Source organism: Pelodiscus sinensis, chromosome 7 (assembly GCF_052426305.1).
Source record: "Pelodiscus sinensis isolate ZL-2025 chromosome 7, ASM5242630v1, whole genome shotgun sequence".
NCBI classification, from domain to species: Eukaryota; Metazoa; Chordata; order Testudines; family Trionychidae; genus Pelodiscus; species Pelodiscus sinensis.
Window position 1 is genome coordinate 36,463,805 of NC_143058.1, and position 24,623 is coordinate 36,488,427.

At 38.6% G+C, this 24,623-nt stretch overlaps 1 protein-coding gene across 2 annotated transcripts; it reads right to left on the reverse strand.

Annotated features, from left to right (window-relative positions):
• Positions 1-8,054: 8,054 nt before the first annotated feature.
• Positions 8,055-22,787, reverse strand: GCG (glucagon). Of its 2 annotated transcripts, XM_006114843.5 has the most exons (7): positions 21,306-22,784; positions 16,485-16,585; positions 15,900-16,061; positions 14,956-15,009; positions 13,271-13,408; positions 10,681-10,824; positions 8,087-9,626 (listed from the first exon to the last, which is right to left on the reverse strand). In XM_006114843.5, exons 1-7 carry the CDS (start codon positions 21,426-21,428, stop codon positions 9,602-9,604), a joined length of 747 nt encoding a protein of 248 aa, XP_006114905.2. In that variant the 5' UTR covers positions 21,429-22,784; the 3' UTR covers positions 8,087-9,601. The 2 variants fall into 2 exon arrangements, with proteins under 2 accessions (XP_006114906.2, XP_006114905.2); XM_006114844.5 differs by lacking the exon at positions 15,900-16,061 and having other exon boundaries at positions 8,055-9,626; positions 21,306-22,787.
• Positions 22,788-24,623: the final 1,836 nt, after the last annotated feature.

A 24,623-nucleotide genomic window follows, 5' to 3' on the forward strand; every position in this document is an offset into this window, starting at 1 on the left:
CCTTTATACTTTTTTAGCAAAGATAGAGAACAGATTACTGTATAGTTAACTGTTTAGTTCTTCTAGATACACTTGGATACATTAATCGGGGGGAAAAAGCTAAATTATGGAAGTATTAATGTGCAGAACTAGAAATTATTGTCTGAGAAATATATATTGTGGCAAAGTCTGGGTTAAGCCCTGTGGGTCCTGTGCTTCCTGGTGGGTTCTTGTGGGCCTCAGAGGCTCGCAGTGTCCCTAATTACTGTCAAGAAGGCAAGTCATCATTGGCAAGTCCAGTGTCCTTCCAGCCAGAGGGGAGGGTGTGGGGAACTCGGTCCCACCCACTTACTCCGAGTTCTGGCCCAGGGCCCTATAGTAAGGGGCAGCCCCGAGCAGGCCATGTAGCTCGGCCCTTGCCCCCTGAGCAGCAGCCCCTCCCTGGGCCACTTCCCCAACCCCTCCTGCAACACCTCGTTCCTGACATCACAGAGCAAACCTTCACATCGGCTCACTTGAGTGTGTTTTCTTGCTCTGGGTTGCTCCCTTCTCCTTGAGTTCACCTCTAATCCATCCCCTTTCTCCTTCCCTGTAACCGTGCCCGGGGAAGTGTTTTTATAGTACACACATCCACCTTACGTGGCTACAAGTGTTCCAATTAGGCCTCCCTTCAGGCTGATGCCAGATAAGCTTCAGGTGTGGCTGGCTGGCTATAGTCTTGTAGGGTATGTCTACACTACAGCGCTAATTCGAACTAATTTAGTCCGAATTAGTTAATTCGAACTAAGCTAATTCGAACTAGCATGTCCACAGTAAGTGGACCCTGAACCGGGCTTAAGGATGGCCGGAAGCAGTGCCGGCAGGGCATCAGAGGAGGACTTAGAGCGTGGAGATGCTGTCTCAGGCTAGCCGAGGGCTGTGCTTAAAGGGTCCCGACCCCCACCCCGGATAGACAGTTCTCAGGGGTTCCCCGCTTGCAAACCAGTCCTGGCTTGGAGTGCCCGGAGTACCCACACTGGGCACATCACAGCACTCGGCCATCAGCCCGGCTGCACTTGCTGCAGGCTGCCATCTGGGGAGAAGGGACAATTGGGGGGCTGCAGGAGAGCTTCCACCCCCAGAAGTCCGCAGAGCCAGCCCAGTCCTACCCATCGGGGGCTCGTGCCCCATTCCTCCCTCATCTCCTTCCACTTACCCTTCCCTAGCCCCTTTTCTTTATGTACAAAATAAAGGACAATTGGGTACATTTTTTTTAACCATTTCCAGGGTTTTGGTACAAAATCCTTCACATTGAACATTGTTACATTCTTAGTAACTGCAGTACAGTGGTTATGAAAGTTAGCATAAGTAGCAGGAACAAATCCATCCCAAGTGTACGCTGACAATTTTGGGTTTTTAGGTTGAAAAATCTGCAGCCTTCCTTGGCCACATAGGTCTTGCCCCATTGCCCTGTTGTTTTAAATGCAAAGCTCCCTCTTCCAAAGACAAAAGGCCTTACTGGGTGTGCCTCCCCTGGGAACACTCCTGTCCCAAACACACTGACTTCCCAGCAAGCTGGTCATACCCAGTCACTTGGTTGCCAGACTGCTCCAATTCCCTGGCTGATTCTGCCTCTTCTGAAACAACCCTCAGTCCCTCTGAGATCTCTCCACAGCCATCCACACTGGGTTTCTCTAAATGCAGTTAAAATGTTTAATGCTTATTGAACCTTTCCTGCCTAGTGCAGATTATCTTTAACACAGTTAGTCAGACAGACAGACAGACAGACATGAGACAAACACAAAACATTCTTTGTTGCAACAATACATCCATGGTGTTGAAGGGTATTTAGCTGGTACCAGCTTGTCCTGATTTTCTGAAAGACAAAACAAGAACATACTTCTACCCCTTTGGGGGTGGCATTATTATTTACATACTTTCTCTTTTTATTTTACAAATATGCTTTCATGTCTCTTTGCTTACAATTACTCCTATAGGTAAATATTTTTGTTTTGTAGGCAAAACAGGTTTCAATGATTTTTACCCCTTCTTGTGGGTGAATTACCCCACTGTGTAATTATTAAATTTAGGAGGTGTACTTTAGTTTTCCTCTTATACAGCAGACTAAGGGTATGTCTACACTACCCCGCTAGTTCGAACTAGCGGGGTAATGTATGCATACCGAACTTGCTAATGAAGCCCGGGATTTGAATTTCCCAGGCTTCATTAGCATAAAGCCGGCGCCGCCATTTTTAAAAGCCGGCTAGTGCGAACCCCGTGCTGCATGTAGCTAGATAGTTCGAACTACGTAGCCATTCCGAACTATCTGTACTCCTCATTCCATTCAAAGTAGGAATAAGAGATCCTCCGGAAAAGGGCTTTTTTCCGGAGGATCGGGGCCAGTGTAGATGCTCTTTTCCGGCTTTTCTAAAAGCCGGAAAAAAGCGGCGGACATTTTTATTTAAATGCCGCGGGGGATATTTAAATCCCCCGCGGATTTCCCTATTACGACCTGTGAAATTAGCATGCCCCTTTCGGAAAAGGGGCCAGTGTAGACGAGCCCAGGTAGTTTGCTAATCACACTATCTATTTACCTACAAACCTTCTTTGTGCTGCCAGCTAGGGCATTTGCACCACAGACACTTTCTGGCTTGCTTTTAGATTAAAAGCTGTTTGTAGCTTTGTCTTAAAAAGGGACACAATAACTTTTGCCAGAGATTTACAGTTTTGAGTTTTTACTTTAAGTTCTGCTCTCTCTCACAGCAACCTGAAAAGGAAATTACATCCTGTTGTGGCTCCTGGAGCCCTCCCAGGATTTTAATTTGTTTGCAGTTTTTACCTCCTTCTACAATATACATTGCATGTCACAGGAAAATGTGCATTCTTTGTTTATAATGTTATTTAGCCATATTAATTTTTGCATCGGGTATAACTATTTCTTTTATGCTCACTGAGTTTTCCTATTCTTTTATTAAACCACTTGGTATGAAATGGCTTTACTGAAAACAAAACAAACCAATTTGTTTTAAGCATACAAAACAGTTTACTAACCTACAAAACAGGAGTTCTGGATCTTAAAAACTTCACCTACTATTTACACTATATTTACACACAGATACATGTATATATTCTCTGAATATTTTTAGCACTATTTTTACATACCTGTACAAAGATTACATTCACTTTTATTTATTTGGGGGTAGTTAAGTTCCCAATAGAACCCCCTTGAAGTTCTTTAGTTAAATTTGCCTGGATTATTTACAGACACTCTTTTGGAAAAGGGCCCCTTTTTCCTTCAGAATGGCTGCAAAGAAACCAAGAATTCTTTTCCTATAACATTTTAGCATTTTCACAACTGCTCAATTTCCTCCAGACTCTGTAGAGTTAACTTCTGCTTGTCTGGTCCTGATCCTGTTTTTCTTGCTGAATGGCCCTTTTCCATGGACACAGGCTTTGTTCCATTACCAGTTTAGCAAGGAGCGTGGCCTTGTTCACTAAACCCCACACCTCCTGGTCCTTTTTTTTTTTTAAAGCATATTCCTGAAAACTTTGAGAGTGCTACTTTAACTCTCAGTACCCATCCTTAAGGGAATCTAGCTGTGTCTGGGTATTGAGGGACAGACATTTCCACCTTTTTGCTTCTGCAGCAGAGGCTTTTACATTTTGCAGTTTCATATTTGAATTCTTATATTCAGTTAATTTGAGGAACACCTCATTACAGGTTTCATAGGAGCCAAATTGAATCTGTGTTTTCTTTTCCCTTTTTCTTTTGGGTTTAGCTTTTCCTGCAGAGAGAGATTTTTTTTTCTTCTTTGCAGATAGCTAAGTGGAGGTAACTGTCATTACATGCCTCCCATAATAGCCAAATTGCTGCTGCATCTTCTTTGGCGGCATTAGAAGGTTTGTACATGAGGATATACTGTGCCAATCTATCCTCTAGGTCCAAAATATGACAAACATCTTCAAGGGCTTGCTCAGTCCAAGGACTTGAGCCCATATCTCTGAAGGATTTGTTTAAAGGGTGTTATTTCTTTATAAAAGGTGAGGTTTGAGCTCCTTCAAACTCTATTCCTCCCTCTGAGACTGGTTTCCCTGGACTTTTCTTAAACATCTTTAATACTTGTGTAGTTTCCTTTATCACCCCTGAACCCTTGCAGCGAGTGACACAGCCTAGACTATCAATGAATAATCGTAGCTTCTTTTTACAGCCTAAATTATTTTAATAAACGTAGCTTCTTATACAGCCTAGATTATTCCAATGAATAATTGTAGCTTCTTACACAGCCTAAGTTATTTCAATAATTGTAGCTTCTAGTTACACAGCCTAGATTATTTTAATAGTCGTAGCTTCTATTTACAGCCTAAATTATTTTAATAATCGTAGCTTCTTATACAGCCTAGATTATTCCAATAATTGTAGCTTCTTTTTACTATGAGCTCTTTTGTGAAGCCTCTACCCTCTGGAGGTCAGCAGGCTTTGGCTAACCAAAAAAAAAAAAAAAAAAAAGAGAGAGAAAAAAAATAGAACTGCTCTCTGTAGAGTCAGCTGTGTGCACACTAATGTCCACAATACCTGAGGCTCTTTACCAATATTCCCCCTTTCGCATTCTCCACCAAAATGTTGTACCAAATAAAAGCAAGCAGGATCTTATGGGGGGGATAAGGCAAAAAGCCACATTTATTATAAAGATAATAATAAAAAAATAAAGAAAAGATAGAAGCAAACAACGTTGTTTAACTACTTAACCCATATATATATAAACATTCATTCATCCATCCATTCATTCATTCATTCATTCATTCATTCATTCAGGTTCTGTGTATTTGTTATAGTTACCAGTCTGGAAGTTGCTTGTGACAGAACACTGGCCAGGTACTCTGTACACAAGTAATGGTAGTGGGGAGCGAAGTCCTGATCAGATGCGCATCTGAAGCTCCTGGTAGGCTGGCAGCAGAACCTTGGACTCTGATTCCATAGTTTTTTAGTCCAGTTCTTATAGGAATTTCTTCCTATGCCAGTCTATGGAAAATACTGCATCATGCTGATGTCTCCAGGGTGGCTGCCAGGTGCTCGTCAGTGATCTCATCGGGTGGACCTCCAGTACTTGGTTTTCTCCACTTGACACCTTTTGGTTGCACTGGCACCTGACGCCTTCTTCAGCCCTTTGTTGCTGTATTCTCAGACTGGCACCTCTCAGAACCATTCATTCATCGTCCAAGCACTCTCTCATACATTCATACAGTATTTTGTATAATAATAAAAGTTGTAGTTACAAAAGTTTCTGGGTGGTATTGCTTAAAACATTCTCTGAGTGCTGAGTAAAGTTACAATGTTTTAAAGAGAACAGGCGTCAATTATGTAACAATGCCCTTAGTCAATTACAGTGCCTTGACAATGCATTGTTACAATGTATCTCTGCAATGTCAATTTCAAGCAGCCCCTTGCACAAGCTTGAGCATGCCCTGGAGCCCGGGGGGGGGGGGGGGGGGGGGGGGGGGGGGGGCGGCTGTTTCTGGCTACATAGGATTATATTCTTAACAGTTCTAAGTTACATGACCTAATACATGATATTCTAAAGGGGCAATAATAATAATAAATCTAAACATTTAACAATCTTAACAAATAATAATAATAATAAGAATTAATAATAAATCTAAACACTTTAAGTTGTGGGGAACAAATTATGGGGAGTCACTTCCATTTGGGGGAATCATTTTCAATACATTGATATGTTATCCCTACACAATTGTGTTCCAAAATGGAATCTGTCTTTATTGAACAAAACTGGGGGAGACTGGGAAAAGGAGGTGGGAGTGGGGAAGAGAGAGAGTGAGAGAGGGGAGGGCAACTACAATGATGAGGGGTTGGGAACAGGTCCCATATGAAGAGAGGCTAAAGAGACTGGGACTTTTCAGCTTAGAAAAGTGGAGACGGAGGGGGGACAGGATAGAGATCTCTAAAAGCAGGAATTGGGTGGAAAGGGTGCATACAGAAAAGTTCTTCATTAGTTCCCATAAAGAAGGACTAGAGGACACCAAAGGAAAGGAATAGGTAGCAGGCTTCAAACTAGTATCAGAAAGTTGTTCTTCACAAAGCAAAGAGTCAACCTGTGGAACTCCTTGCTGCAGGAGGCTGTGAAGGCTAGAACTAGAACAGAGTTTAAAGGGACGTGAGATCAAGTCATGGAGGTTGGGTCCATGGAGTGGTATTAGCCAGGGGGTAGGAGTGGTGTCCCTGCCCAAGGTTTGTGGAAGGCTGGAGAGGGATGGCACAAGACAAATGGCTTGGTCACTGTCTTCGGTCCATCCCCTCCAGGGTCCCTAGGGTTGGCCGCTGTCGGAAGACAGGCTACTGGGCTAGATGGACCTTTGGTCTGACCCAGGACGGCCATTGTAAGCTCAGGGCTCAGGGTCGGGGGTCTCAGTGGACCCCCTTGATTTTCATGCACACCTGCTCCTGGGTGGCCAGGCTGGCAGCTCTCCTGCCCTAGCCGGCCACTTTCCTGTGCCTAGTGTGGAGATTGTGGACGAGGTCCACGATGTCTGCACTAGCCCAGGTGGGTGCCCGCCTCTTGCAGTCCCGGGCAAGCTCCCGGGAGCCGCCAGCCTGGTCCTGGGAAGAGGGGGAGGGCTGGGGGGCATCGGGTGGGTGGCTCGATCCGTGCCAGGAGCAGGGTCTGCTGGCTGGGTGCTGGCAGGCTTGCACCTGGCACGGGCACCGTAGCCAGCCCGTGCCCCTTTAAGGGCTCCGGGGCCGGGATGGGTGCAGAAGAGTTTCCCTGGTGTTGTCCAGAGTGGCCACCAGGGAAACCTGGGGAGGGCTAGCCTCCCACTAGTTTGAATTAAGGGGCTACACACCCCTTAATTCGAACTAGCTAGTTCGAACTAGGCTTAGTCCTCGTAAAATGAGGTTTACCTAGTTCGAACTAAGCGCTCCGCTAGTTCGAATTAAGTTTGAACTAGCGGAGCGCTAGTGTAGCGCCTATGAAAGTTAGTTCGAACTAATGTCCGTTAGTTCGAACTAACTCTGTAGTGTAGACATACCCTAACAGCCTACTCAGGGAACATAAAGCCACAAATCCAGCTCCCCTCATATTTGCCCTCCATGAAGCAAAAGCGGCTGCTTTTGTGGAAAAACTTGCCAGCTGTCTACACTGGCCACTTGGTTTTGCACAAAATGCTTTGACGTTCCCATTCGGGCAAAAGCCCTTTTCCAGAAATGCTTTTGTGCAAAAGGGCCAGTGTAGACAGCTGAAAATTGTTTTGCGCAAAAAAGCCCCGATGGCGAAAATGGTGATCGGGGCTTTCTTGCGCAAAACCACGTCTAAATTGGCATGGACACTTTTCCGCAAAAAGTCGATTTGCGGAAAAGTGTCCATGCCAATCTAGACGCTCTTTTCCACAAATGCTTTTAACGGAAAAACTTTTCTGTTAAAAGCATTTGTGGAAAATCATGACAGTCTAGACGTAGCCAGTGAGAGTTCCTATAGGCATTTTGTATTCAGAGCACAGAGGCATGAAGAATGTCTCTGAGAGTACCAGGGAATAGGTACCAACTTCTCCTCTAGCCAAGGGGGCGCATCCTGAACACCATGAATCAGCTGATTTGCCACTCTCTGGAAGTTCTGCGAGGGCAGGGCAGAAATTGGTGAGTGGGGCCACCAGCAAGTGAGAGGCACAGGGTGAGGAGGGAAGTCAAAGGGGAGGTTGGATGGTGAATATTCAGCAGCACAGGACCCTGAAAGCACGGGGATCAAGGCATTTGCCTTGCTCACCTTGCCGTAGGGTTGGGCCTGCCCAGCACTACCTCATCTACCAGCGTATTGAGAGTTGCAGGACCAGGCTCTGTTCTAAACTTTTGTTCTCTTTAGGCACTAACCCTTCCCTCTTGTTTGTGTTCTTAGAGCTCAAGCAGAACCCCTGTTCACTTCATCCCCAAATAAGCACCTGAACTGCAAAGAGCCCTCATCAAAGTAATAAATGACAGCTGCTGACAGTCCCCCCTCCCATATGTTTGGCAGAAAACCTATTATTTAAAAGGGGCATGAGAGCAGGCTTAGCTTCCAACCACCTCTGCAAATACAGCCCTCGTAGCAGGTAAAGACCAAACTTTTTTTAACAAACAAACTATACAGAACATAGAGATCCCCAAACTGTTATGATGCCTCCCTTAGAGCTACTCAGCCCACACATGCAGTTAGCCATAACCTGGTATTCTTTATAAACCAGTGTAACATAGCACTGAGGATACTCAGAATTTTCTCTGCAATGCACAATCATTACCCTGTGCAGTCGCAGAAGATAAGTTTGCTGCTCTGTTATAGAGTTTGAATAGAGTGAATAACCCTTCCCTTCAAAACTGACAGTTTACTTACTGTTAATATATAAATTGAGGTAACCCAATATTCCTGCCTATTGCCCTTACCTAGGTTAGTCCTTCTGGTCTTAAGCATGTTCTAGTAATGTCATACAGAGGAATTCATAACTTCACATATGATGTTAACACATGCCTTTGAGAATGATCATAATAACCAGAATGTTACTTTCATATGATTCCGAACAAGGCATATTTTGTATAAAAATTATTGCAGTAGAGCATAAGGTCTGAATATCAAGGTGCCTAAAGATACACGCAGTGAAGCATTATTTTTCCTCAGACATAGGATATCTATCATTCATGAAATTACATTTGACATGTATAAGAAACATTCATCAGCATCTTTCACCCCAGATGACTACTCCTGTGATTTCAAAAATTTGGCAAGAAGCATGTGAAATAGGAGAACTATTCATTTTCCCCAACCCTCCTTGCTCTAGCTTATCTCCAAGTTATATCTTCTTGGCCTACTATTGGGAAGAGTCACAGTTATAAAATGTATATTATTCCTAATAACGTTGGGCAAAAAATACCCATAGAACTGCTAGACACCAAAATTCACATAGTCCCAATTTTGGAAATCATCAGAACCATTTAATGAAAGCCATTCACAAGAGGAAATAATTTATCATGAAAATGTCAGGAAACAAGGGCTAAATTTATGCACAGCATTACAAATGAATCACTTTGAAGCTCTGTGACACTTGAATTCCTTAGATTTAAACAATCTTGTTTTCTTCAAAGTCACAAAAAGGACACACACATGCACAAAGACAACAAAAAAAGAAGCTTGAAAAAATTTATTTAAGGCTATCATTTAATATCCTGAAAGCTTAGCCTTTTTATAACAAAGGTTTCAAGAGGGAAGTTCACTTCTCAGACATTTGTGACTGCCAGCCTCTTTCTTATAATGCAGATATTTGGTGTTTCAAATCAATCCTATGTACAAGTTGACTTCATAGAAAAATAATTTAATTGCTAAATGTAAATAGAGATATTTTGGCCCTAAAATAAATGGAAAATATGAAGATGAGGCATTTTTGTATTCTTAAAGCTGTTATTTTGTGTGTCTTTTTGAAAACATCTTGTTCATATATAATCCTTTGGCAATACTACACTATAGTAAAATTCATTTCTTAGCATGCAAAGCGATATGGCTTTAGGTTACACTCCATATAGTTTATAGAACACAAATTTCAGAATTCCCTGGTGACCAGCAGCTGATGCAGTGAAGATCTTGACTTGTCCCATAATTGTTTTATATTTTCACTGGTATTCCCCCAAAAGGTCCCTGGAAAAACAAAAGGGCATAATTAGGAACAGTTACAGTATTCAGAAGATTAAACTTATGGGGAAGACATTTTTTCCTGGTTAAGATTTAACAAATATTAGTTCCACATATCCTTTAATGACTCCCTCTAACTTGAGGTTAAAATCACAATAATTTCTAAGGTAAAGCGCATACAAATATTTTTAGTGGATGTTCTTTATGTTCTTTTCATGACATTTTTCATGTTGTATTAGACGTATGCATTTGCGAAATGCAAACAAATGCCAATGAAATGTATATTTTAACAATTATTTTCAAACTTTAAAAATAAGAATTAGTATTTGTTAGCCTACATGTTCAAAAGCGACTAATGATTTTGGATATTTCCATTTTTGTTTCGTATGCATGGGAGAAGCCCAATTTTCACAGGGAAGGCACTTAGCATCTTTGGAAATCAAACACCTCACATAAGTCTGAATTTGAGCAGCACTGTCTTCAAAATTGTTTACAAACTTCACCCCATAATTCCTAAAATGCCCCAAAAGCTGTCTTAGAAAATTGTATGTTCACATTTTACAAACCAGAAAATTTAGGCACTCAGCTTAAATTACATGCCTTACCCACAGTGGTTGTATCAGGGAAGGGATATTAGAGCTCAGGAGGTCCTGGCTCCCACACCTGTGCTCAGACCACTATTCTAGATTATATTATTTTTAAAAAAAATCTATTTGATACATTTTAATAATATTTTGGAGGTTATGATTGCTATATACATGGCAGTTTCTTTTATCAACAACTTATTTTGGGCCAAATACTTGTTGAAGTCAAATCAATGTCAAAACGCCCATTAACTTAAACAAGGACATAATTTGGCTCTTGATACAAAACATGGACTATGTTTGGAATGGTTCTGTTTGCAGTAAATGGCATGGTCTATAGTACAACATTTTCAATACATGAATGGATATGAATAAATAGTGACAGCTAAGTACAATGAGCTGTCTTTCCTCAGTGTGCTGGAAGTATACTAAAAATCTAAATATACTAAGGTTTAAGATCATCAAAATTCAATCACCTCTGAGTAACTTTTGTGTTAATCAGCCATTTTAAGAACTCTTTGGCAGCCATGTCATCAAGAATTTTGTTGAAATCACTGGTGAAAGTGCCATCAGCATGTCTTCTGTCCACTTCTTCAACTGCATTAGCTTCTTCTGAGAAACTTTAAAAGGGAGAAATTGTCAAATAATAGCTGTACAGACCAAAATAAACAAACTTCTTCGAGGGCCTCATCCTGAAGTCTCTACACACTCTGAGCTCTCAGTGATTTCAAGGAATGCAAGACTAGCCCAGTATTTGAATGTTCTGTGTTAAAACAACATTTGGAGCACTTTTACTGTGATAGAAGACAATTTGGATGTCTTCCTTTCTCAGTTAGGGCACTGTTTCTCGAAGACTTTGTAAGTGAGCCTTAATTCCTCAATTAGAATTAAAAAAATAAAAGCCAGAAACACCAGACATAGTACATCAAACTGCAGTTTGCTAAGCCAATGTTACTCACAGCTGAGACTAAAACACAATAAAACCCACTGTAAACATAATAAGCTTCACTGCTTAAGAATGAAGTACTTTTATATTGTAGCCAACTGTTCCATTCAGCTGATTAATACTTTTATTGGATTTATGAAATCCTAGATTTATAATTCCTAAAATGTTTAGTGCATGACTATTTCCCCTTTTAGCAAAATCAATTGGAAGTGATAGCTTTGTGAATTAGCAAATGCCAATTATGTATTTTCCTAAATTCTGCGTGTATGTGTGTTGTACACAAACATATGGTACTAGGGGTGCTGGCACAATGTTTATAATGGGGTGCTGAGAGCCATTTAATCGCACTATAAACCCTTTATATAATAGAAACCCCAGTACCTTGAATTCCAGCACCTATATATGGGGCTAGATCCTGGCTCCTCCTTGTGCCCTCTAGAGATCTATTCTACAAGAGTGGTCAGAGATTACCCTGACAAACACCTTTGCACCCTTTTGCTCCCTCCCACCAGGCAAAGGATATTTTTAAAGGACAGAGGCCAAGTTGATTGGAGCTGGAGCACATCATGCTCTGGTGATTACTGGAAAGCAGAAAGGTCCCTCTAAGGGTTTGTCTGCACAGCACCCGAAATTCAAAATAAGATACACAATTTGCATTATGCAGATTGTGTATCTTATTTTGAGTCTATTTCAAAATAGCTTATTTTGACATTTGGCACGTCTACACAAAGCCAAATGCTAAATAACGCACTATTTCAAGACATCCCTTAACCCTCATGGAACAAGAGTTACAGGGGCACCACAATAGCATGCCCATTATTTTGAAAAATATTTTGAAATAACCGGCGGCTTGTTAAGATGTGGAGTAGCTATTTTGGGATACCTCTGGTATCCTGAAATAGCTGTGTTGTGTAGATGTACCTTTACTGGCATAATTTAGAATGGTCTTTAGGTTGTTCCCTGATACTCTAGAGGCTAGTTTGACTAAGACTAAGGTCAAGGATCAAGTTTGCAGAATGATGGCTTGCACTTGTCCCTTTCCCATCCAGAATTCTGGGCTGAAGACAGCTCAACCAGACCTCGGAGCAGGGTTCCTAATTTTTAACTTCATTATCTACAGACACATGGATACCATTCTGCTGCTCCTGAATGCTATTCATTATCCATGACAACAAGACTACTGGAAATCAGAATGTCAGTATCATTACTTGCCACCATTCTTTTTTCAACAGCTGATCTAACTCATTTAATTCTACCCTTTCAAGGGATAGTTAGTCATTTCAGAATTACTTTGTGTGTTGGAGTCTAGGAGTAGCCAACACATAATCTTGTCATATAGATTAGATTTTATTATTATTACTTAGTATATAGCACCAGAGATATACATGGTGCTTTACGGCTGGTTAAATTTATTTTTTCAAAGAATAGCAGGTGAAATGAAGTCCCTGCCCTTAAGAGCTTACAGTCTAAAGGCTCATATAAGTACAGAACTATTAACAGATGGAAGTGTCATGAGAACAGTGTAGCTACTAAGCCATGAAGAGCAGGTGGAAATCTGAAATAGGAAGAGATAGAGGGTGCTTGGAAACAATTACATGGCAGGCTGTTCTAAGTATAAGGTTGTAATGAAAGAAAGATTTACAGTCAGGAATGATAGAAGTAGGGAAGCAGGAAGGACTGAAGCTGGGATGATGGTATGGATATGAGAGGATGGAGAAGCAAAGAGATCAGAAATGTAAGTGGGGGCAGAGCTATGAGAGGATGGGAAGCTGAATCTTGAATTTACTGCAGAAGAAGAGGAGAAGCCAGTAAACAAATCACAGAAAGGGGAAAAGGGAATTTTAGAGGAAAGACTGGTTCACTTTTAGACATGTTGACCTTGAATCTAACTTGACCTTTTACAGAGTAACAATACTTGAAACTTGTCAACATCTTCATCTTAATCTGAAGTAGGACTGAATCATTCAAAATGATTATCTTACACCCACAATGTATCTTGAGATACAGAGGAAAATATGAAATACAGCAAGAATAAAACAAAAATACATTATAGTTCCATTAGGCATGATTTTTAACCAGAAAAGCCAAATATTTAATGATAGGAACGGAGGGATTCTTACTCTCTTCTTCCTCGTCCATTCACTAACCAAGCAATGAACTCTTTGGCAGCTTGACCTTCCAAATAAGAGGTGATGTCACTAGTGTAGGTGCCCTCCGCATGCCTCTCAAATTCAGCATGACGCTTTGAGAGTCCATTGCTGCAAGAAAAGCAGTTCTCTTAGAACCAGGAACATGTTATCACTTTATCTATTTGTGTCCCTTCCTTGCATCTATTGGCTTCTTTTCCTGCAAGCCCAGCATTTCTCATCAGTAGGAAATTTCCCCCCAGACTAACCTTCATATTTTCACCCTACAACTTAGTTATGTGCCTTTGCTCAGCTCTAAATAAGTTATCACACCTCTCCTTTCTCTCTTAGTCAAACTGTACAGATTTACCTCCTTTGTGCCTTTATTTTCTTTATTGATCATTTTTGGTTACTCTTCTCTGAACAGCCTCCAGTATTTCACTCTCCATTTTATTACATGTTTTCCAGAGCTATTTTAGGTGTGGTCACATCAAGAGCGCATAGAAATTAACTGTTTCCATCTTCTCCCTTGACATACTGCCTTTGTGTATTCAGATCAAAATTGATCATACGGGTCTTTTCTGAAGCCAAATTGCATAGCAAAATTATGTCTAATTTGCTGCTCACTATAAGTGCTTGGATCATCCATTCCCTGCTGCCCAAGAAAGTAGACATATTTTGGAGCATTTTGGTCCAGATGTATTAGTTTGCATTTATTTCTAGCATTTGTTATTTTCTGTCCAAGTTTCACATTTTTCTAGGGCCCTTTTGCTTTATTTTTCGGTCTGCTTGGGATTTTGACATTCCTCCCAATTAGTACCATCTGCACTTTTCATTTACATGCCATCTATTCCCCCTTCTAGAATGAATAAGATACATAAAAATGAACCTAACACTGATCTCTGTGCTACTCAGTTAAAATCTCTTGTTTCCTCCTCATGTATCATTTCCCTTTCATTAGTCTTGTGTCCAGTATTGATCCCCCAACTCCGTATTTATTAGGATTCCTTTACCTTCTCTCACACCTGTGGGAATTTATTACTTCTTCCTTTGTACCTTACTCATTAATTTTTTTTATTCCCTAAAATTTTCTTTCCTTCAGGCTAATACTCTTATATTGTTACATTCTTGAAGCCATTCTTAAATTCAGTTAGATCAGATACTGGTTCCAAGTTTCCCTATCATAATGAAAGTCTCAATCATTTCTTCCCTAAGAGTATGTCTATACTACAAATTAAGATACTCAACTTCAGCGATGTCACTTGTGTAGCTGAAGTTAATTAACTTAATTCAACTTTTGGTGCTGTCCACACCTTAGGAAGTCGAAGGGAGGACACCCTTCCTTTGACTTCCCTTACACCTTGTGGAAGCACTTTTACCAGCATCAACCAGAGTGCCCCCTCTCAGTTCAAATTACCGGTAGCTGTGTTAACTAGACTCGCTAATTTGAACCCTGAAAGATTGACAACAGCAGCTTCAATCTTTTCTGTAGTGTAGACATACCCTCTGACTGTAAACCTTAAGCCCGGAATGCCTTGTTCTATGCCTGGAGTGTCTAATTTGGATTATAAATATGAAGCTGGAAGTAAGTCTCTGTATCATTGGCTGTGTTTCTGACCCAACAGAAATGTCAATTGTTTCAATTCCTTCTGAGTAACATATTCAGCATTTTAAAGTACCTTGCAAGTTCATCCAGGAATTTTTCATTCTCTCTCTCCTTCAGTGCTGGTTGTCTGTAGCAAAAGCCCAGAGTCATTAGTTCACTGATATTATATTAGTTCATTGTAGAGCAGATAATATGCATTAATGCATAATATGCTATTGAACATTATTTAAATATCACTAAAAATCTATTAATGTTAAACTACCTATTTGAGTGCTCTGATATTTTCAGGGGATGTCAATGTAATTAAATATCAGCTCTTGAAACTATTAATTCCATATTTCTGTCTTTAAGGACCACCTTTGTGCAGGAAGTTAAAATGTTAGCTGCATTAAGGCCAGAAGGGATCGTTCAATTCCCCTTGTTTATAACAGCTAGCTGTTTATATGCTGAGTCCAGAAACGCATATTAGACCAAAAACATATCTTCCATAAAAGCATGCAGTACCAGCACTAGCAGTGCCTGAATTTCTATGGCACAATCGAGGTATCCAGTACCAGGCAACGCTTAATCCTTGATAAGTGTTCTATAAGGAAACCACAGGATCCAATAGCTGCAGCTGGAAAAGACCTATTAGGTCACTGAGTCCATCTTCCTGTAAGGGCTTCTTACAACAGTTTCCTTAAAAATAACATATCAGATAACATACTGATACCATGCTAGAACTTAGGCAAAAGACTGATGATTATTTTCAACTAAACATTTCTACTATTTCAAAAAATGATTGAACTAATATATAAAAATGATCATCCATAGTTGACTCATTCTTGCTAACAACATATCAATGGTATGTTTCAATGATCCTTAAGGTCTTCTTTGGTTCATATGCTATGCATTTAAAAAGGAAAATAGAGCATATACTGGGAGGGAACACTGAAAAGTGAACTGATTCCTGGCATGCACTAGATTATGGATATATCTGTGCCTGGAGATTTATAGTGGTTTTCCCAGTATGCTTACCCGCTTCTTTTAGTGCTCATTAACCATTGCACAAAATCCTGAGCTCGTCTAGTGTCCAAGTACTTGCTGTAATCACTGGTGAATGTGCCTTGTGAATGACGTTTTACTTCATTCATCTGTCTAGATTCATCTAATGGTTCAGTCTGGGAAGCTTTGAATGATCTATGAATAGTTTGTAATACATTAATCAGCATTGATGATAGCACTTTCCACAGGTGCCATACCTACATTGACGTCTTTAAAAAAATCTATATTTCAACAGAATAAGAACAAAAAAGTGGAAACAAAAATTACTTGCTGCTGATATGATTGTTAGCTGGCTAACAGAGCCAATGACTGTAGCAGCCTGATAACTGCATAACTAAGTCTATTAGGATAACAATAAAAAGGCACTGTGTGAAACACCAATGAAATGGCATGCTGAACTTTGCAATGTAGATATCCTTCTCTCATCTGAGGTGAATTAAAAACATGGCCATATTTTAAGAAACTTTTCCTCAAGTCAAATATTTTGCTTTAAGTTGTGGGGAAAGAATAGTGGAGTTTGTTTGGATTATTCTGAGATGCTTGATTTGTAGTGTTTACCTGGATTTTTCTTCTGTGTCTTGAAGAGGATTTTGCCAGCTGCCTTGAATGATCATTAAAAGCAATCCAGCCACAAAATAAATGCTTTTCATTTTCATTGCCTGTCAGAACACAGAGGAGGACAGGAATAAATATAGTCCTCTTTACATACTTCAGAGTCAATATACAGTGAGGGAAACCCATTGCTCTAGAATGGAATGAAACTATATATATAAGATTGAAAATCCTATATTGTTTCAATGTATTGCAATTTTCATACTATATCACCATTAAAGTTTTAATTTTCTGAATTTATTGATGAAAAGAATAAAAGCAGAGTCTGAGTGCAGTGTCCTATCCAGCCACTTTTCTTGTTCTGAGCATTTTTTTTTCATCCTCTCACTCCTAAATTCTTTCATTTTGTATGTTTTTGTGTTTATCCTTTATAGCAATGAATACTGATAGAATTGGGATCCTTGGGTAAAATACTCAAGTTTCAATTTAGAGTATGACTTTTAAGATAAATAAATACAATAACATTTAGAACTTTGTGATACAGAAGGCAACTCAACATCTGTTGCATTTATAATACCCTTGCTATTTCTAGTACAGTGTTAGATTTTCCATTTTAGTTCATTATGAGGTTTATACCTTGCTTCAATCATTAAGAGTCTAATCCTGTAAAGTGTAATATATATTGCTGTGGGTAGTTCCATTCATTATATAAAATTAATAATAATGGCCTAGATTGTGGTTGCTATCCTACTCCATGTGTAGTCTCATGAGTAAAATTATTCATTGCGAGTAAGAGAAGCACAGTGTGGCCCACAGTATATGTATTCTGCTGTTTCAGAGCTATATTGCGAATCCCTTATTCAGACTGATGAACACTTTCTCACACAAGTAGACTCATTATCTTCAATTATATATTTCAGTGAGCAATAACCATGTGGGTAAGGTGTTTGCCATCTGTTCCTGAGTATGTAAACATTATCATTATTCAATGCACTATTATTAGTTTGATTTTTAGCTTAAGGACTCAGTGCTGATGATGAACAAATAATGGATTTTTTTTGTTTGTTGGCAGAACTAAAAAATGGTTTTAAATTTGAATGATCCATTTTTCATTTCATTTGTTATATTTTGGGGTGTTTTATATCTTAACTTAAAAAACTAGCTAACTTTAGCACAAAATGTCATTTTGGAATGAAAAGTCAAAATAGTTCATTTTGAAGATGTCAAACACTTTGATTATTTCCTATTTTATTTTTCATTTTTTTATTTTTTTATGAAACTGTTCTCCAAAACCAATGTGAATTTAGTTTTGGCTGCCTTGAAACTGTATTTTTAATTGAATAAAATTTTTTGAGCATAATAATTTTGACAAGCTCTACCCAGTACTGAAGATGCTGACTGCTGATCATAGCTCATATTACTGCAAGTAGCCCTATTGATTTCAGTCAGTCATACAAGTTAGCACATCAATGAGCAGCAGTACGTATTTGCTGGGTCTGGCTCATAGACTAAAGCATTTTGTAACAAAAGCATATATGCAAATTGAAGCAAACTATTATAAAATAGCTAGTAGACTTTAAAGTACTAGCTCTGAGTCAGTCCTTAATTTTATGAAATGATTAGTTAGTAAAATAAATTAATATTCATTTGGGCTCATGCATTTGGCTATTAAAATAAATTACAAAACCCAAGATATTTATTTCAAAAAGTTGCTTATCTTCATCAATCCGTGCTTTGAAATCTGCATGGATAACTAAGTTAATTCACTATAAAGCAACTGAAATTGTAATAAGTTCATGGAAATTGAATGACATCAGAAGTGTTTCATCGTGCATCTGAACTAATAATCAGTTGTCTGCTTGAAAGAGTCACTTTCCCATCCATGAAAATGTTTCAGAGAAGTTTATACTACAGTCTGAAAAACAAAGGGAGATAAGAAAAATAAGCCAGTTGAAATAAAATGCTAAGTGGCTAACTAAATTCCTGAAGCCAATAAAAACCTAAACTTAATCTTCTACATAATTTGTAATCCTTCCCATTGCTCCAAGTTTCAGAATAAAGGACCCTTGTGCACAACTAAAGCTAAATTGTGCACTGATTTATACCCATAAAATCCCAGTGATATTATTTATTTGAATTCAGTGAGTCTCACAGAGTGTCAGTCATAGAAGAAATGAATCCATTCTATACTGCAACACTTTGGCATCATGGGCTAAGATATCAATAGATCAGGAACCTTGCTTTTGCAGGCTTATGCTGTGACATATTTCAGAGTAGGTTTCCATACATAATTGAACATGACAACTTGTATCTTCCATGAACTATGAAATGATGCACAACTGGACATGAAACATAACAGAGAAGAGGACTCAATGGATTCCTAATGGCCAATAATTTGGCTGAAACCTATGAGCAGAAAATATAAGAAGACAAGTATTGGTGGATAGCAACTGATGGATAGCAAGTGCTTACCAGTAAGCTGTGACTAAAGTTCATTGGTTATTGTCCTTAAGTTCAGAACATCATATTGAGGTTTTCTTCCTCAGAGCTAAATACATATAACTTATATGTAGAGCAATGATGCCAGATAGGAAGTACTATACAAGATCTGCATGTACTGAACAGTCAAATTGGAATATAAGAAGCCAAACATTCAAGAAACTGGATTTCTAAGTTTCTAGGAGCAGAACTGCAAATTGTCATAACTCAATTAACTTTCAGGGAGCTATGACAATCTATACTATCTGACGATCTGCCCCCAGTATTAACTACTTTACTGCTGCCAGACATTTCAGTTCTGCTCAAGGAGAACACGCCTGCTGTTACTAGGTAAGTCCCTAGTTTCAGTGGATTGTTAATAGCCAATATCAAAACAATAATTCTGTGTTGCAACATAAGGCAATACAGTTAAGTGGCATCTTAGTCACAGCTAGAAAAATGATTTGAAGACTATGAGATTTGCCATACTGGCTTAGACCTTTGAGCCATGAAATCCATTATCCTCTCTTTAGCAGTGGCCAATACCAAATATACTAAAGTCAGGTAATTGCCTTCATAATTGCAGCTGGCCAATCATGCAAAGGTATACATGGAAAGGAATTCCATTCTCACCTCTGTAGTGATTATACCCTGAAGCGTAAGGTTTAATCTCTCCATTTCAACATATCATTCATATTGTACCTAGAAGTTCCATATTGGTCTTAAAACTATTAAAAACCAGTTTCACTATTTAACTGTCCACTTGGAGCTGTACTTCAGTGATACAACACTGACATCCAATGTTGAGCCTAAAGAATACATCAGTTTTACATTTCATGTGTTGAAAGACTAGAGAAGAAATCCTTAATGCTATAAACACTTATTTCTCCATCAAAAGTTTCTAGTACTGGCAGGATAAGGCATGAAGTATTTTGGTCATTAAATACTGTTTATGTTGTATATAATGTTATTCAGCAAATAATTTAAAAACATAAAGCGTGTGATTCAAAGTCTATGGAAATCAGTGGAAAGACTCTCATTTATTTCCAGGGGTTTGTGGGATAGATCCTTAAGCCCCAAACCTGCAAAACCTAAACAAATTGCTTAATGTGATATATGATTAGTAATAGAGAACTAGCCATGTTAGTCTGATCTTGGTAAAACAAAAGGAAAAAATATGTAGCACTTGATAGACTAACGAGATAGTTTATTAGGTGATGAGCTTTAGTGGGCCAGACCCACTTTTTCAGATCACATTCTGAAGAAGAATTGGCATGACCATATATAACAAAGGAATACAATGAAGAAAGTGAACACATTATAATGTGTTCACTTTCTTCTGGTCCACAAAAGTTCATCGCCTAATAAACTATCTTGTTAGTCTTTAAAGTGCTACATATTTTTCCTTTTGTGATATATGAAAACACTCTTACTTACTTTGATATAATTTCAATTTAAGTAAGTGCTTGAGTTCTTCTCAATAGGCATGTTTTTTCAGAATCAAGACCTTAGATTGTATCAGCGGGTAGCATTTGATGAGATCAGAAAAAAAATGATTACGTCTACAAACTAGTTGGCAGATTTGAGAATATTTAAGTTACTGGAACCTGCCTTTTAACCAGAAAGATATTTTGAAGACAGCTGCGCTTTTATTAAATATTTTTCAAACATTTTATTTTTAAATTTAAGCTGCATTTTGTACATTTATTCTTCAATATTTAGCATTGGTAATCACTGTCAGTAATATTTATTTTCAGTAAGTCAAAGAAACAAAAATAGTACCTAGAAATGTGTTCTTAATCTTGTTACTGCTTCATTCCAGAAAACACAGGTGTACCATATAGAGAAAGATAAATTATTTTCTGTGGGCTTTTAGGATGTTTCTACAAAGGCTGATGAAGTTTAAAGTCAAAATGGCTCAGTATCTGTGAAGGAGTCATGTCTAATAAATGGTATTTGAAAATGGGAATGTAAGACAAACAAGAAGTCAATATTTATGTGCATGTGTATAAAATTTAAATTCTCACTGTAATGCAGTTCTATGATTTTTGTTTAACCGTCCTTCTTTCTATCATTTCTGTCAGTCTTAGAAGCTGATTTTGCATCGTTGGATCATTCTATCTTAAATAAGTTGCCTTCTATTGCATTACCTAAATCTGATTTAAAATTTAGCAATATAGACTATGTATTCTTCCAAATATAAAAAGATAATAAATAAAATAATAATAATAAACTAATAATATTAAAAGAAAAGGTTAAATAGATTTGTATTTGCTTTACAAACCTTGGTCAGAAGAATTGCACTCAAACCATTGAACAAATCTTACAGGTAGTTAGTAAGAAACTTACCTTCTGATACTTTGAAATAATGTTCAGCAACTGGAACTTTGGGAAGCCTTCAGGATCCTGAGATCTGCCTATCTGCCTCTGTAGTTCAGCCTTATATATGTACTGTTCAGCTCTAGTAAGCATTATGAGCGTGCATCATTGCTGACTGTTTCTTTATTCAACTTAAAAAAATCATATTTGCCATTCTTCACTTTACATTTGACAATTTTTACAAGCAATTGCACATATTGATTCTGTTTACTGTATGACATCACTGCTGAGATGGGTCCTTAATGGAGACGCAAAAGGAATGAGGTGTCAATGTCACAAGAAGTAAATATCAATCAGGAGGACATTAGGGTTATAAAGAATTAAATAAAGGTATTACGAATCAATGCAACATTTCATTCAAATTCATGTTTGCATTTAATTTCAAATTGATGGAACTTCCTCCCAGAAAGTCTCCCACAACCAGAGAAGTGGAAGACTCCATAATGTCCGCTACGGACTTTGCTGTGCCAATACAATAAAGCCAAGAAAAGCAGAGATACAACTGTGATGGGTACAGTACAAAACTCTAAATCAGACAATTGAACATAACAGAAACATTTGGTTTCAATTCAAATTATCTCCAGGTGCAATGTATCAATTTTGCAAATTCCTACATATCAGGCTATATGGTACATATGTGGCCTGTATGTGAAATATTTGTTATATAACTGAGGTCTACATCATGCCCTGTAGATCAGCTCATATAATCCAGTGCCCTGACAATAAGTTTAAAAGGCTATTACAGGCCCAGGTTGTATTATATTATGTAGAAAGTTACCCTTCAGAGTGAGTCCTTGGGGCATTAGGGTCTGAGTCAGAAGCACAGCTCTGATGAAGCAGCATTGCCAAGGAGATAGAAGGGAAGGACACCAATAACCAGAGTGGACTGAAGAGATCCCAGAGGATCTGCCAGTGTTGGGAGGTAGGTCCTTCATCCTCTAATATGTGAGGCAACAATGTGAGGTCTTCAAGATGGGATTTTAATCAAGATTTCCTCTAGTGTTTTTTTTTATGGGCATGGGCAATCTCAGTTTGGAACCACCTGTTAACCCTGAACATACAAACTGTAATAATGCATGTACAACTGAAAGTGCTAATTAGATTTGGAAGCAATCAGATGGTTCAGGTAAGAGGTTTGAGATTAAGGGCTAAACAGGCTCCTGAGCCTAGAGTTCTGGTTGGTGGAGGGAAGCCTGTGGGGGCCAATAAGGAAATACCTATAGGTCAGTGAACTACACACCAGCCATGGCCCGGCATGAACTAAAGCACTATAGGAGTTAACTTATGCTCCTGGAGTACAGCCCTTAAGGATACTCCTCTCCCGATCCCTCACACCAGCAGAGTTCATCTTCACTAGAAGAATTCTTTACTGGCCAACTGTAGCCAAATTTCAGCCACACATACTGTCTGAGCAGCACAAAGGAGTCAGAATATAAACCAGAAGCTAACCTTATACATCTCGAGCATATATGTAATGTAACAACAAACACAAATTGTAACACCAACTCCCTCCATAGTTAACTATGTAACTAATACTGTATTGCTATATGTATATAGGGAACAGCACATTTCATCATACCATTCTACTTTACAGTGGCCACATGGTATATTTTAAATTCTAACACTGTAAAGTTATTGCTTTGCTCCAGTCACAGGATCCATGTATTGAGACCCATTTTCCCTGTAAGTTTTCTTTATGTGAAGGAGAAATAACGCCTGTGTTGAAGTTTAAAATTTAAGTGCACAGCCTCTCCCAATCCCATTTTCTTCATTTCTCTGCTTTTCACTCATTTTTCCTTCTTCCTACATCAATTCATTCTCCCTCCTCAGTCATTTCCTATGCCATCACTTTCTCTCATCTTCCATCTCCTTTCTACTCTTCCTCCTTCTCTCTCTTTCCCCTCACCTTTCCATTCTGGCTTCCACCAATACAAAATGTTTTCAAATCTTGATTCAATGCATGGATTAGGATTGTGTGCTTTCATACATTAATACATGGCTCCACATAGTGCATGTATAGAACACATATGCTGGTTTTTCAGACTTTTGTCTGAAAGATGTGTTCATAGTATCTGTATAATTCCTCAAACTCCCCTATAGCACACATATGCAAAACTAAATCAAACCCCCAATCCTCTCTAGCACTGATAGAATAAAACAGGTCTGCAGTGTCCAGGCCAAGATGTTTCGGAGCCAATTTAAGTATTCATACAACTTGCAATACCTAAATCCATTTCTTTTATAGAACACCACTTATCAATAAAGTGACTTGCCTACTTTGCCACAATTTTTTAAAATCCACTTTTAAAGATTTTATGATCATTAGGTATGTGGGGGCAAAATCAGATTTTACATAGGAAGCTGGGTCCAGCCCTTAAGTATTGCATGATACTGTATCTCTCCATCATGTTGGTGAAATTTCCTATCCTTCTATGAACACACACCAGACAGCATTTCTGCAGTTCCCAAGCAGAACAGCAGATGGTGTTCAGTAGGCCTTTTATCAGTCTCTTGCACAAGCCTGGTATATATATGGTTACATTACACTACTCATTACACTACTGTGTGTTGAGTTATAGTTATTGTTAGTTGAAAGATACTCAGAGCTCTTAAATCAGTTCTGCAGAAAGTAATACAATATTGCCTTTCCCAGAATCCTGGCAGCTCTTTTCTTCTTGTTTGTTTAATTCTATTTATTCTCTGGTGTAAAAATAAAGTTTTCTATTTACAGTACAGTAATTTCAAATGAGTATGAAACAGAGCAGCTGAATGCACCTGGGTAGGGAACTTGCTACATAAATTATTTAGTTCATCACAGCCTAGCTGTGATCATCTAATTACAAATATGTCTGGAATCATACATAATAAGAAATAAAAACTTTATAGGAAAGAAGTAAAACCATGCAGCTTTTAGTTACTGCTGTATATTTGTGTATGAGTGCAACTCTATGCAATGTGTGAGCTATATCCAAACAAAATTACAAAACTGTATCAAGTATGTGGCCAGTGCATTTATTAGAGGTGGTTGAAATTTTCTGAATTTCACACTTTCAAGGAAATTTCTCATCAAATTTGATTTCTGATAAAAAAAATTATTTCAAAATGTTCCAGTGACATTTTTAATTACTGTTTTGATACCACTTTTGTTATTAAATACACAGCATATGAATATTGGTGGTATTTTTGTGTTGGGGAAAGGTTGTAAACATGTCCCCCTTCTCTTCATGACAATTATCTGTCCAATGACTTGTCAGCCAGACCTTGAGCTATGTGACCAGTTAAGAGTCC

Excerpts from the sequence above, each read along its gene's own strand:
- GCG (XM_006114843.5), bottom strand. The coding sequence starts at position 21,428 with ATGCTTACTAGAGCTGAACAGTACATATATAAGGCTGAACTACAGAGG. Across the intron at positions 16,062-16,484 it reads GACACAGAAGAAAAATCCAG|ATCATTCAAAGCTTCCCAGA; the intron begins GTAAACACTACA and ends AACTATTCATAG. Across the intron at positions 9,627-10,680 it reads AACACAAAAGTTACTCAGAG|GGACCTTTTGGGGGAATACC; the intron begins GTGATTGAATTT and ends TTGTTTTTCCAG.